Source organism: Bacillus rossius, assembly GCF_032445375.1.
Source record: "Bacillus rossius redtenbacheri isolate Brsri chromosome 4 unlocalized genomic scaffold, Brsri_v3 Brsri_v3_scf4_2, whole genome shotgun sequence".
Lineage (NCBI taxonomy): Eukaryota > Metazoa > Arthropoda > Insecta > Phasmatodea > Bacillidae > Bacillus > Bacillus rossius.
The window spans coordinates 13,961,013-13,975,238 of NW_026962011.1; the positions used below are offsets into that span (position 1 = coordinate 13,961,013).

The following is a 14,226-nucleotide window of genomic DNA, read 5'->3' on the forward strand; positions in this document are numbered from 1 at the left end:
TGAATAGTTATATTTTAATAAAGAAAACATTAATCTATTAAACCAATGGTACTAATAATTTTTACTTTGGGAATATGTGTAAGACAAACTATGCTTGAATGAATTTAGGGAATTTTGTGACAAGATTGATAGTCAGAATTCAATTAAAATGATGTTCAGAATTATTCTGTGGCGGTAAGTACATGTTAAATGCTTGCTCAGGTTTCACCTAGCGGGACTTAGCTGTGGGTTATACCGAAATGAAGTGTGGCAGAATTAATACTTTAACAAATAGGATAACAAATTACGCATGAAATTTTTTGGGCTCTAAAAAATATAGGTTTTATTGCAGCAGTACATTAAAATATTTTATTTACCATCTTTATCACTCGCGCACAGGAATTGATTTAAAAAATTGCTAAAGTTATGAAATAAACAGGTTTAAGTAAGAAACTATTAAGTTATTATTTATAACGGTTTATTTCCAGTGGCTTTATTTACTCTTGTTGGTTACCTACAATTTCAAGTCACATATTTGAGCACACATGATTTATTAAGATGAAAACCATGATATTGTCCACAATATCTACAAAGGTAGTTAACGAAAAAATATATTTGCTTAGCATTCAATTAAATGATTGGTTGACGGAAATTGCAATATTATAGCTGTATTTATTTGAAGAATCAATTTTTTTTCTTTCTCCACGCTTGTTTAAGCATGTCAGAACCTTTCTCTCCTATCGCAATAGACGGCGCCATTGTATGTCCACTTATTATCGTCGGCATAATAGAGGCGTCTATTACTCTGAGGTTAGAAATGTTGTGCACCTTCAGATGAGAGTCCACTACAGTAGTTGGGTCTGAAATTGGGCCCATTTTGCACGTTGTTACTGGGTGGTAGTTGCTTCTCGTGGTCGTCATTATTCCGCAGCGAAAATATTCATCTGTGCCCCAAACATGACTCTCGCATCCTTTTATAGGCTCCTTGTCTAGTTCGAATCCAAGCTCCTGCAACGCAGGCTTCTTTATTATGTCCAGTGCATAGTGCACTCCTTGCAACATTCTCTGCATATCTTGATCTTCCACGAAATAGTTGGGTTGAATTAAAGGTGGTTCCAGAGGGTCAGTGCTGTTTATCCTTACATAACCCTTGCTCAGTGGCTTCTGAAGAATACCAACGAAGTATACTTTGTCATAATAGCAGAAAGGCAAAGTGCCTTCAGATGTTGTTGGGGCGAATGTCATCTCCATGTAGGGGATTGCATCGTCACTCGTGTCGTTCTCTGGCTGAAAGAATGCTGCTATTTGCAGCGTTCCGGTCGCTGTTAGGGGACCTTCCCTTTTATGTATGTAATCTAGTAAGTCTTCGTACTGCGTCGTAATATTTGGAATATGAGAAGTTCTTTTCACATTACACGCAATAGTAGTGGAGCACGCATGATCCTGTAAGCTTTTGCCAACCGGAAGATTGGCCACTACGTTTATTCCCAATGGGGTCAAAACTTCTGTGGGACCTATGCCTGATAATTGCAAAATCTGAGGTGATCCAATGCTCCCTGCACTAAGTATGACTTCTTTCGATGCAAAAGCTTGATGGGATTTTTTCCCTTTTAAGTATTCAACCCCGTAGGCGTAGCTCTGGTTCCGAATCAAAATTCGCAACACGTGGGCCTTGGTGATTACTTTCAGATTCGGTCTTTTCCGCGCTTCTTCCAGAAACGCCTGGTTCGCGCTGTGCCTCTCACCGTTGAGAGTCGTCATCTGGGTCACGGCAGCGCCGATCAGATGCCGTCCGTTGAGGTCCCTCTCGGGCAAGCCGTACTGCACCAGGGCGGCCAAGATGCCCCTGGTGTTGACGTCTTGGACTTTGAACAAATCCACGTTGAGCGGTCCTTTGGAGCCGTGGTACTCCGTCGCCGCCAAAGCCTCGGCGCCGTTGTTCTCGGACCTGATGAAGTACTTCAGCATGTCGTCGTAGCCCCATCCCGGGTTCCCCATCGCCTGCCAGTTGTCGTAGTCCTGTCTGCTGCCTCGGACGTAGAACATGCCGTTGGTGGAGGTGGACCCGCCGAGGGTCTTCCCCCTGGGGAACACGCAGCCGACGCCGCCGCAGGAGTTGGGGGAAGGCACCGTCCTGTACCCCCAGTCGATGTTGCTCTCGGGCAGCAGGGTGTAGCTCGAGTAGGCCGGGACGCGCGACCACTCGGGCTCCTCTCCCCCCGCCTCGAGCAGCAGCACCCGCCACTCCGCGACCTCGGTCAGTCGGGAGGCCAGCACGCAGCCGGCTGCCCCGCCGCCCACGACGATGAAGTCGTATCTGTCGCCGGAGGAGCCGTGATGGTCGGCCGCGGCGTGGCCCGCGCACAGCAGGAGCAGCATGCTCGGGAAGCCCAGCAGGACAGGCGGCATGGCAGGTCGCGGGCAGTCGCCGATATCAGGCCAAGTCTAGCAGTCTAGAACAGAATCATAAGTTGTCATTTTAATAGTTTTTAATAATAACATTTTTAATACATACACAATACCAGTCAGTCAGTTAAGTGATATGTAAATTTTTTTAAAGTTGCTTTATATACATATATAACTTTAAGAATCAAACAATTGACTAGGTTAAGCAATAATGACGCTTCTAGTTAAATAGATTTAGCCTTTTTTTCTTTTCTAAGTATCAAGAGAAGCAAAACTATACATAACTACTAGTAAATGCCGAAAATGATCACAAATACATTCTCAGACAAAGTGGCTATTTTCGAGTTAAACTCTCTTTTCATTGGACCGGTGTTAAAATAACGAGTCTCTGCCGCTGCGGCTAAAAATTCCACAGTGGTTTCTGACTGTACATAGTTTCGATCGATTTTCTTACAGTTTACAATGTAGTTCTCTTAAGAATTCATTATGTTAATTCATCAAAATCTGGAAACTAAACATTTGATCTAGCTTAGAAACTGGCAACCACTCCAGTTCAAACGCATAGTGTGACACCGACTAAATAAATTAGTTTTTTCACATTAAAATAACAAACATCTTTGATAATTATTATTTTTATTTTAATATAATTTACATAGTTTCGTATCTCAGCTGTAATTCTCAGCATGGCCAAAAGGTGATTTTTTTTTAGTTTTAAAATAGTTTCTGGTTTTGCAGTAATATTATGCCAACAGTTCAGAATAAATACAGTGTGTCTCGTCCGCTAGCAGTTTTGAAAAGGTATCGTGAGAAAAATAATTAGTTAAGCTACATGCCGCTTGAATTAAACTAAAGTGACAGATTTTTTGCATCATAAGATGCATGAATAACAGTCTTAATTTGTTTAAGTTTATTGTTTGTGTAGCGCGCGCGTTGTGTGGCGTGGCTTTACGAAACAAAATCAGTCACCCAGACTCAGCGAAATTACAGACAATTTTAATGAACAACTTCCAATGATTATGCGTTAAGAGTCTGGCAACGACGTTTCTTACAAACCATTAACATTCATGATCACAAATGAAGCGGCCAAATGAATCCGCAAGAAATTTACTCAGTCCTATAATATCCTCACGAAGAGCTTCGCAAGAACCGGAAATTCCACTTGCTACTGTACACAGAGTTTTGCTTAAGACCTAAATGTTGTATACATTCCAGGCTCAGGTAGTTTAACCACATTGGTGACCACATTGCACGTAAAGAATTTGCAACAAAAAATGCTGGACCGCATAGACATTGATAAAGAGTTCATGAAAAATTAATGCTCACAGATGAAGCAACATTTTGTTTTTCAGGTAAAGTCCACGGACAATATGTACGCATACGGGGTACCGAATGACCACGTGTGGATAAGGGGCACATATGAAATAATCCAATGCTGAGTATGTGGTGTGGGGTTATGCGTTACCAGGCTGCAACTGACGCTGTTGTAAAGTATTTTTTGGTAAATTTCCGAAAATAACTAAATTAACTCTGTAATGTATTTTTGAGTTAGAAATTACCAAACTCATCGTAATATGTGTTGACTCTAGAATATCTGATTCAAACATAAATAGTGTAAAATGGTATATATAAAATATCATTTTAAACAAAGAAAATGAGATTAAAGTGTGGGTGCAGTGAATAAGATTGCGGTAATAAAATAATGTCATGTGATCTATTCAAATTCATAATTATATTTACTAAAGTCTAAGGCTACGAACATCGTAATGAAGAGTTTTACCACGTCTGATGATTAGTAAGTATTAATTGTAATATCTGTCGTTAAAAACAATCACTTTCATTTTAAAAAAATATTTAAAACTGTTACCAGTATGCAAACAATATTCTTTGCCAATGTTTTGGGCGGCTAAACAAAATGGCGCAATAATTAGATTTAGGAAAATAAAGACTAAAACTCTTACCTCGTAATCATGCATTCATGGCCAGCCCCTGATTAATAATCAGTTTTGTATATGGAGGGTTAAAAATAAATATGTTATTCAGTATTCTGTTAATACTGGGGAAAAAATTGGAAAATCTTATAACGATTGGATGGCGAACGTTTATATGGTATTGTGACATCTCGACTGAAGTTGTACAGATTGTGTGTTCAGGAAATGAAGGAGATTTGTATTAATAATAGAAAATTATAGTTTGAATATAAATTTGGTACATTTTCTAAATGATAAAATTTTGTTCAGTAAGTTGGTGTCTGGGTTCTTCACTCAGAGTGTAGTGGTTGTGCTCGTATTCGAAAGATCTAGGGCTGGGAAATTGAGAGAGAAAAATTACAGGTAAATGAAATAATTTTTTATATTTTTATTTAATTTTGATGTTACATTACAACGGGCCCTTTGTTAAAATTGGTGGGTGATGTTCCGTCTAAACGTGTAACTCCTTCCTCTATCACAAACCCGTCATCAATAACCTATATCATTAATGTTATCATAAATTATTAACAAATGTTATATTAACCACACTGAAAGAAATTTTTGTATATTTTACAAGAAAAATCCTTGGAAACCCTGCTGCCAAGGATATTTCTTGTAAAACTACAAGGCAGAGCTTTGTACGATGTGCGATTTTGCAAGGCTCTGCCTTGTAGTTTTGCAAGAAATATCCTTGGCAACAGGGTTTCCAAGAAATTCCCTTGTAAAAGTACAAATTTTTTTTTAGAGTGCATAGTGGCTGACCGTATTTCCATTGAAGAAACTTACTTGTAGTTTTAAATCCGCATCAGTTCTTATCCGTGGGCGTTCCGTTGCTGGGTGCTAGTGCACCTCTTGCGTGTTCACTGCTGGTATTTAAGTGTATTCACGGTGTACTTTCTTGTATTTCCCCGTCACTTAAATGTGTCTGGCACGTTGGGCAAACAGTTGACAAAGTGACAACGAAGATGACGCTTCGACAGTAATGATTATTTTAAAACGAAAGGTTTGCCAATACTGATAACATCATAATCTAACAAGGAACAAAAGGTGCCATTTTTACTTAGTCTTGAAACGAATGCATTGAACCAATGTGGGAACTTCTTTCGTGCAGTTTTTTTTGTGTTTTTGTTTATATTTACGAAATTGTAGTTTACGGGTATGATTGTGTTTTTTTATATGTTTCTTTAATGAAACGAAACAACAATATTTTCATTTTAGTTACTGCTGCAAATTTGTTATTTTTTTAATAATCTTAATATTATTTCAAACTTGTGAAACAAAAATTAAAAAAAAAAAAAACAGTATTTTCCTCAATCGTATACCCACCAATCTCCCGTAATTGATTTTTTTTTTTTTACCTCTTGAGTAGTTTATTTTCTCCGACTAGGTTCATTTAAAAATAGCTGAAATTTTTTTTTAAGTTGTTACGCCTTTCAAGATTAATTTATTATACATTAACCTCATTTCATATATATTTTATATTAGAAATGGGCGAGAATAAATATTTTTACTTAAATAAAATTTAAAACATAAGCAGAACAAGTCAAAAAGGAATGCATGAAATTTGTGAAGTGAGTGCTCACCAGATATTTAGTTAGTATAAAAGTTATGTTTTTTTAAGACAATATAAAAAAATCTTTGGGGACCTAAAACCTTAACTTTACTTAAAAAAAATTAATCTAAGTTCTTGATAACACCTCATTGGCGTTCGTTTTCGCTTTAGTCTTCGAATTTATAGTGTGATAACTGTATGGACCCTTTTGCGTAGGTCATCATGTTTAGGAACTGAAAATAAATTAAACTAATATCTTTATGAAACATTTTCTAAAGCAAAAGTAGCCTTTGTATCTCTTTTTCATGCAAAACTGTTCAATTGTAAGTTTCAAGCGACATTTACGCTCTAATTGTATGACATTTCTACCGCATTTAATTATTTGGTTTGTGAAGCGAATCACAATTACTGATAGAAAAGAATTTGTGTTATTACAGGAAAAATTACGTCCAGATATATCACACAGGCCCGTACTTCCAAGAAAAGTAGGCTCTAACAAAATTACACAAAATCAATATAATTGTAAGTTATATTTTATATAGTAATAGATGTATTTTGTCTGAGAAGTATACATACATATATAGTTGTAGCTATATAATATAATTTTAAGAGAAGTAGACATAACAATGAATTTGATGTAGTTCCAAATAATGTTCAAACATTTGGTAATAACGTTAACGTAGTTTACAGCGAATATAGGCACCTAATGAGCACTATATTGCTACGATTTTTACGCATATGTATTTGAAAATTATAGCCCATGATGTTTTCTGTAAAAAATACCATGAATTTTTTCCCCCAATAATTGCTTAGTAGATCAATAGTATATAATAGTTTCCTGCTGCAGGTTCCAGGTTATGATGCTTGTGGTGCCAACCACCATCTTTAATTCTGAGGTCACGGCGGCCCTTTTTTGCTGTCCAATTTTCTCTAAATTCCTTAAAAAATGGATTAAAACTCCTCCAAAGCTCCGTCCTTTACGTTGAATGTGCTACCAAATGAGCTTCATTTTTGACGAATGGGATTTTTAATGTTTTTTTAAATATGAATATGCATCGACAAGTCTTTACTCACGACATGATTTGCCTCGTGGTTCGGAGACGACTGGTCTATAGCCTACCTTTGAACATGACCTGTTAAAAATGTTTTTCGCTTATCGACGAATATTACCTCTTGGTACTGAAACGCTTGGCCTATACCCCTAACATTGTACATGAACTAACCTCTTGGTTCGAATACACTTGGTATACGACTACCATTGAACGTGTCCTGTTTATTATGTTTTTAGAAATATACCTCGTGGTTCCGATTCCCTTGGTCTGTATGAAAATTGGTTGTTTCTTATTATTCGTGGCGATGATTTTTTTTTGTCACATATATTCTGTGTTCGACTATAGTATATGCACTTCAACATTCTTCGCGGCGAAAATGTTAATTTTGGTAGGCTCGTATTCTACTCTCGTTCCGTTTTTCGTACATTGAATCGATTCCAATGAGTATTTTTCATGTACTGTGTTATGATGTAAGCGACGTTTTAACTGTTAGCGAGAAGGCCAGGAAGAAACGCCCTGTCGGGCCTCGAGCGAACATCTGGACTGCCACCCGACACTTCTGCTGGCTTGCAACTCCCGCGCGCGGCATGCATTTGCCGGCAGGCGGGGCTTTTACGGGTAGCCTGTCTCTAGTCTTGAGAATCATTGAAAACTTTGTGGTTAACGAGAGTAGTTTATAATAGCCGGACCGAGGACAGACTTCGCCAGGAAATGCCAGAGGAGCCGACCGCCATCTGTGATTGTGACGTCACAGCGGCCATCTTGGATAACACTAACCTTGATATTTGACCTTGACCTTCAAAATTTGCATAAATTTCCAAGTTCTGCAAGCACTCCAAAGTTCCAATTTGCTCCAACAGCTCCAAGTGTTCCAATGTTCTAATTGATCCAACAGCTCCAAAGCTCCAATCTCACAAAGAGCACCAATGCTCCAATTGCTCCAACAGCTCCACCTGCTCCAATTGCTCCGAGTCTCCAATTGCTCCATTCAGCGACATACGAAAAACTTGTCGCAAGTAGTTCTGCTGTTCAACATCAGATGACGCCACGTGTTGCGTAGTGAAGGAGGGCTTCGTTAGACATCAAGGAGAAGGAAGTTTAGCTTGTAAGATAGTGCTTCTCAGATGTTTAAATGCATAGTATTCGACTGAGTAATTGATATGAGTTTAAATTCTACCTGATTTAAATATTGAAAGTGCGTATTTAGTAAAAGGAATTCCGCAAATCACACGAAACTCTGAATAAAATTGCATTCCTCATTAATTTAAAAAACATTTTTGTGCATACTTTGATTTCTCAGAAATAACCAGAAGCACTCGGAGAACTTCAGCAGAAGTCTCGCCAGCAATAACCAGGAGCACACGGAGAAAAACCAACAGAAGCGTCACCATGAATTACTAGAAGAACATGGAGAAACCAATAAAATATTGACAGGAATAATCAGGAGCACACGGGAAAACGCAACAAAAAAATTATAGGAATAATCAGGATAACACGGAGAAATCTATCGCACATTTTACTCAATCAGGATAACAAACTAATATTAAAATATTAATGAAAGTAATAAAAATTTTAATATAAAAAAAATAAAACTAACAGCTTTTGCAAGCTTTTGAACTTATCCTTTATTTAGCAAGGATATAGTTATAACAAAAGGCAGATTTTTTTTGTAATTTTTGTTAATTTTTATTTTAGTGTTTTTTATTTTCTATTATTTTCATTGTTTTTTATTGTTTTTTTTAAATTCTAATTTGTCATAAAATAATTTACAATGAAAGAAGAAACACACTTTACACGATTAAATACATATTCTTTATCGTTCAAAATCAGGCCCTGCAACTATTTTTTCTCCAAATGAAAGTTTTTTTATTCAGAAATGCCAGCTATATAAAGTCACCCCTCGGACGCAAGTGCCAGGCCTGCACTTGCCTGGTTCTTGCACCCAGGTGCCTTGGATCTATGTACTTGGAACAAGGACCATGTTCAGCGAAAAGAGCTTACTGGTTCTTCCCCCCAGCACACTGACCCACGGTGAGAGCCACCTAGTTTGGCTCGTTGTCCCGTGGAGAGGGCTATCTAGTTTATGCATCCAAATGCATTTATTCCGCAGAGATGACTTACTTTTTTTTTTTTTGCTCCGAGGGCGTTGTCGCGCGGAGAGCGCCAGCTTGTTTATGCAACCAGGTGCGTTGGTCCGCGGAGGTCAACGCCTGGTTCTTGCATTCAGGTGCCTCGGTTCCTCGAGAAGACTACCTGGTTTTTGCTCCCAGGCCTCCCTGTACCGCGGAGGGGCCACATGCGTCATCGCGCACCACAGGGGGCTCGTGAAGACGCTCCGCGCCGGCCGGAGGGTCGCCGGCGACGACGCGCGACTGCCCTACAGGGCGTCGTAAAAGAGGCGCGCTTCCCCGAGGCGTTTGGTGTTACGGATGCGGTCAGGGCAGGAGGAGTGGGGCAACTGGTGGCGGGTGGCAACATCGCTCAGAAACATCCAGACTCTGGCGCGAGGTTGTTATCACTTTGCACGCGCCGTTTGTGCACTTCCGTACCCGTTAAGACTCAGGAAATTAATCCACGAACTACCATTTAATACGGCCATGGACTTCTGGCGACGAGATATCCAGATCAGCTGTGTGTTAAAACGTTTTAGCATTGTCTGTGTTTCGTGGTTGGATTGGTTTATTTCGGGTACATGACTACTTTCAGCACACTAATCACAATATCTAGTGCGGAAGCAAACTTGTCCTTAATGTCCCGGCTAAGCGGGCAGAGTTTCTCTGTACTTCATTGCGAACTACAGCGCAAACCCTAGCAAAACAACGCGTAGGTATGTGGAGCGAGCTGGCTGCTGACGTATAGAGGAGATCGTCCTCACGGGAGCTGTTTGCTGGCGTGTCGGTGTTGCCCTCAGATACGAAGCTTTTAACAGTCTGCAGATCTCATTCTGGATGTCTCGACGACTTCCTAAATTCTCTAGAGTGTACAAAGTTTATAATAAATATCACACGGTTAATGCTTGTGTTAGATACATTAATATAAAAAATATGTGCGAACGTTCACACTAAATATGCAGAAAATAATTTAAATATGATAGCTAAACACGGCTTGAGAAATTGTATAAACAATAACACACACATGACACTTCTCTCACAAACATGGATAGATCATGCGTTTGCAAGAATTAAAAAAATATATATATTTATAATTGAGTGTTACGCACTATCATTTTATATCAGTTTGCTACTATTATAAGCTATATTATTATGTGTCAAAGGTCTCTTGTAAAAAAACACGATACGTACAAATATTTATAGAATATTTTCTTGATACCGAATCTTGGAATTGTGCTTTAAATTAATAAAATGTTAAATGAGCAACAGATAGTTTTCTCAGCTTACTATAAAATCACATAAACAAAGCTAATTCACTAACATGTCGTAAACGTAAGGTATAAAAAAATGTTCAACCGATGGATTACAACGGGGTTGGTTAAATTGATTAAAACAAAAGACAAAATTAAGCATGAATTATATAAACAACTACTTAATACGCAGCTAATACATACATATTGGAACTATAAAAACAGTATTATGACTCTCTATGAATAACTAAAGACAATTACTATAAAACAAAAAAATTGCTGATGCACAAAAATTGTAAAAAAATATATATATGGAATATTATTGAAGAGGTTACTGGTTTAAAAACTGAAAATGTCACTTAGTATTAGTATCTTTGCATGAGGCGATGGGATCTTTAAACCATTATCAAAAACTGACTTAAGCCTAACGAGCATGTGGGTGTGATGAGGCACAACGTCAACCGCGCATTACCTAGGCTCGCGCGAGCGACGCCGCAAGTCCTATCGCCAATACAACGCCACCCATCTGACGTCACAGCGGCGGCGAGAGAGGTGATAGATCATTCCAGGCCTCATCGATTTCGTTTTCTTATAATGAATGTGCTCGGGATTGTGATAAGTCCGCAGTGGGTCGGAGGACGTAGCAGCGTAGGAGTGGGTTGCTGAAGACGAAGAAGAAGACGAAGAAAAAGAAGAAAAACAGGAAGCAAAGAAAGAAGCAAGACTGAAATGTCAGCTGGAATCAATCAATCATCCTTCTTCTGCGAGCTGACGGAGGATTTTTCCTTGCGGGGTTCTTCCTGCCGTCGCACCAACCCCCCCCCCCCCATCACCCTCGTTCTGTTAACGGAAGGGTTGATCTCCACCCCCTGTGGAGAAAATTCACGCGCCTCGGTGGCTGGTAAAACATGCAAAGGTGTATTTTTTTTTTTTTAGAGAGAGAGAAAAAAAAATGCACATGTTTCGCTAGACTGTTGCGGACGGAGAAGCAAGACTTCCCCGCTTCCTGATGCAAGAAATCATTTGACAAATAGATGTTCTGATGTATGTATGTACACCTGGAAATTCCGCTAACGGCGCGCTTAGCCCCTGCCAAAAGAATAGACCAAAGCGGCCAGCCTATTAATTATCTTAATTACAACATGGATGTTAAATGAACTGAATGGGCACTCAAGTTAGTGTTCTTCATATGTAGTGAGGCGAATAAGAGTACGTGCTTAAGATATATTTTTTTTTTTATTGCTGTGTGCATTATGTCTTTTGCTTTACTCACGAAATCCCAATAGCAATCCTAATAGCAGAAATCGTGCACTGGAAAGAGATAGTAAATGCCTATTTGAATGCACACTGAAATCTAAAGATGAGACGCTCTATACAAACTCGAAACTCTTTTATTTAGGAAGATTTCGACTGCTGCCTTTTCCACTGTCTAAATGAGTTTTAATAACGATTTATTATGTTGTTCGGTCATATTAATTATTATGGTTAGGTTTTCTAGTATGATTTTAATAACATCTATTGATCGTTTTTTGAGAAGTATTCGTGTGTTGGGAATAATTTAAATTATTTCATGTTTACGTGTATTTCCCTTTACTTCCTTACCTTATGGTGAAGTTATTTCTACTTTTTTTTTGTTTATTCGCGCAGTTAAATTTATATGTTCACGGAATTTGCTTTTCTTTTTTTGCCATGGTTTTTTGTTTGAAAACGAGCTGGTGCAATAATTTGCCACTTACGTAATACCTAGAGAGCGACAGAGTCTTCTGTGAAAGCGAGAAAGACTCTGGATTTTAGTCGAAGTGCTGTTGCAATGTGCCATGATTCGATGGTATTTTCATTTGTAATCACGTGACATGAGAGTTAATTTTTTTCTACTGGAGGATAAAGATCAGCCATGGAGCCAGTCAGCGTCTGTACGAGGTACCGGCAGGTCACGTGTCGGGCGCTGGCTCAGATAGAATAAAATCACGTAGTGAATAGAGAAATTTTGCGGTTGTGGTCCGCGCCAATCTTGAAACCTTTTTGGAACTTTTTAACTGAAATTCGTGAGATCACAGTCGTCGGTATTAGCCCAATGTAATGAGTGAGTAAATTCACAATTGTTCCTTCTGCTTGTATCGTGAGTTTCAAACAAAACACGAGATTTATTGTGAGTAGTATTAAATATTTATTTTTCTGTACCTACGAACAGAAAATATTTTTTGAGTCAGCGAAGTTATTTTTGTGAGAACATAATTTGTATTTTTTTTTTTTTTTTGCTGTCGGAAGATGGCAGCCATGATGACTTAAGAATTTTCGGAAGGATAAATCAAATGCATTTTAAATCAGTTCGTGTCCGAGAGACCTTATTTCAGTAATTGATCGACAGTAATATTTATTTCCCAGCGCCCAAATAATTCTCTCAAGTGTTCCATGCATGTGCACTCTATCTGGGAGGTCTGAGTGTGACAAAGGTACAGTCTATTGTAAATAATTTGGAGCAAGAACGACCAGCATGGTCACCAGTTGAAAAAAAATATGTTTTCTCAGTAGTCAATGCCGCAACTCTCCTTGCATGTCTTCACACCCCTTCCACCCCTACTGAGTGTCACCGGATCCAAAGACATTTTCTACGTCTCTGGTGGAGCGTGAGGTACGGTCACCAAGCCCATCAAAACTTCCATTCCCTCCCCCGGGTCCCCAACCCTTTTACCACGCTAATTGGTAATTTGAGCCGCGTGGCGGAAAGTTGTGTAACTTGCATTAACGCACCCCCCCCCCCCCCCCCCCACCACCACCACCACCGACCTTCTACCCCTAAACCATTCCCGCCAGCGCAGCGGTCGGCGACGAGGTTCCAGTTGTACAGCGTCATGTCGACCGCGAACCTTGTTCTCTCTCTCTCTCTCTATCACCTCCTACCCCTCACACATACACACACACCTACATGTTTATGCCCCGGGGGAAGGCATTACTACTTGCGGGTTCGTCCCCAACGCTAGGCAGTTCCCGCGGCATTAGTGCTGCTGGAATTACTGGACGAGTCTGCGCATTACGCGGCAGTCTCTCTGCCGACGGACTGTACTGGCTGCCCCCCTTGAGTCTAGCAGTAATCGCTTTCTGTCGTTGATGGTATAACTGCTGTACCATCAGAACATGACCCAATTACAACACTTTGCATTCTTCATTAATGTCCGGAAGATAGTAAGACAGGTAAATAACGTGCTATTACGCAAACTTGTTTCCTTATCGCATAGTTAGGACTTAATTTCTGCCGCAAGAAAAACCACGTTAAAAAATTACGTAAAGGGGGATTATAATTTTTGACTGTGACAAGATAGTATTAATTATACCTTTACAGTTCTGATCAAATATAAATAGAAAAAAAAAAACATGATCCCAAGGACAGTTGTGACAATGGTTGGAGTCGAGAGTGACAGGCATAAACATACAGCAAAATGGTATATAGTTACTTTTATTGTTAGAAATATGTACCATAACAAAACATAAACTTCTTCTAAGCAAAGTTAACATTCATAAGCAAGTGAACTAAAATCTGACATCACTTTTGTTCTTATAATTATTAATAAGGCACTGTAACAACTAATATTATAACAGTATTCTTAGAATCAGTCAAAGCGTTAACTAAACTTAAATTTATTGTATGTGACTAAAAATTTCGACTATAATTTTAATAATAATAGTTTATAATAATAATAAAACAAAATAATAAAAGTTTCTATACTGAGATCTAGTCAGTTCATCATCACAGTTGCAACGAATGTAATCGTGACTATTACCTGCGCACTCTACGTGGGACCAGAGTCTACATGTTCATTGGCACTTGATCCATTTTTCGCCTGCCCTACTTTCAGAATAGGCGCCTACTCAAACTAGACAGAAATAGTCTTCTGCATCGGATGACGATTG

At 38.9% G+C, this 14,226-nt stretch overlaps 1 protein-coding gene across 1 annotated transcript; it reads right to left on the reverse strand.

Annotated features, from left to right (window-relative positions):
- Positions 1-661: 661 nt before the first annotated feature.
- Positions 662-5,244, reverse strand: LOC134541886 (glucose dehydrogenase [FAD, quinone]-like). The gene is made up of 2 exons (XM_063385608.1): positions 5,139-5,244; positions 662-2,432 (listed from the first exon to the last, which is right to left on the reverse strand). Exon 2 carries the CDS (start codon positions 2,386-2,388, stop codon positions 664-666), a length of 1,725 nt encoding a protein of 574 aa, XP_063241678.1. The 5' UTR covers positions 2,389-2,432; positions 5,139-5,244; the 3' UTR covers positions 662-663.
- Positions 5,245-14,226: the final 8,982 nt, after the last annotated feature.

Excerpts from the sequence above, each read along its gene's own strand:
- LOC134541886 (XM_063385608.1), bottom strand. The coding sequence starts at position 2,388 with ATGCCGCCTGTCCTGCTGGGCTTCCCGAGCATGCTGCTCCTGCTGTGC.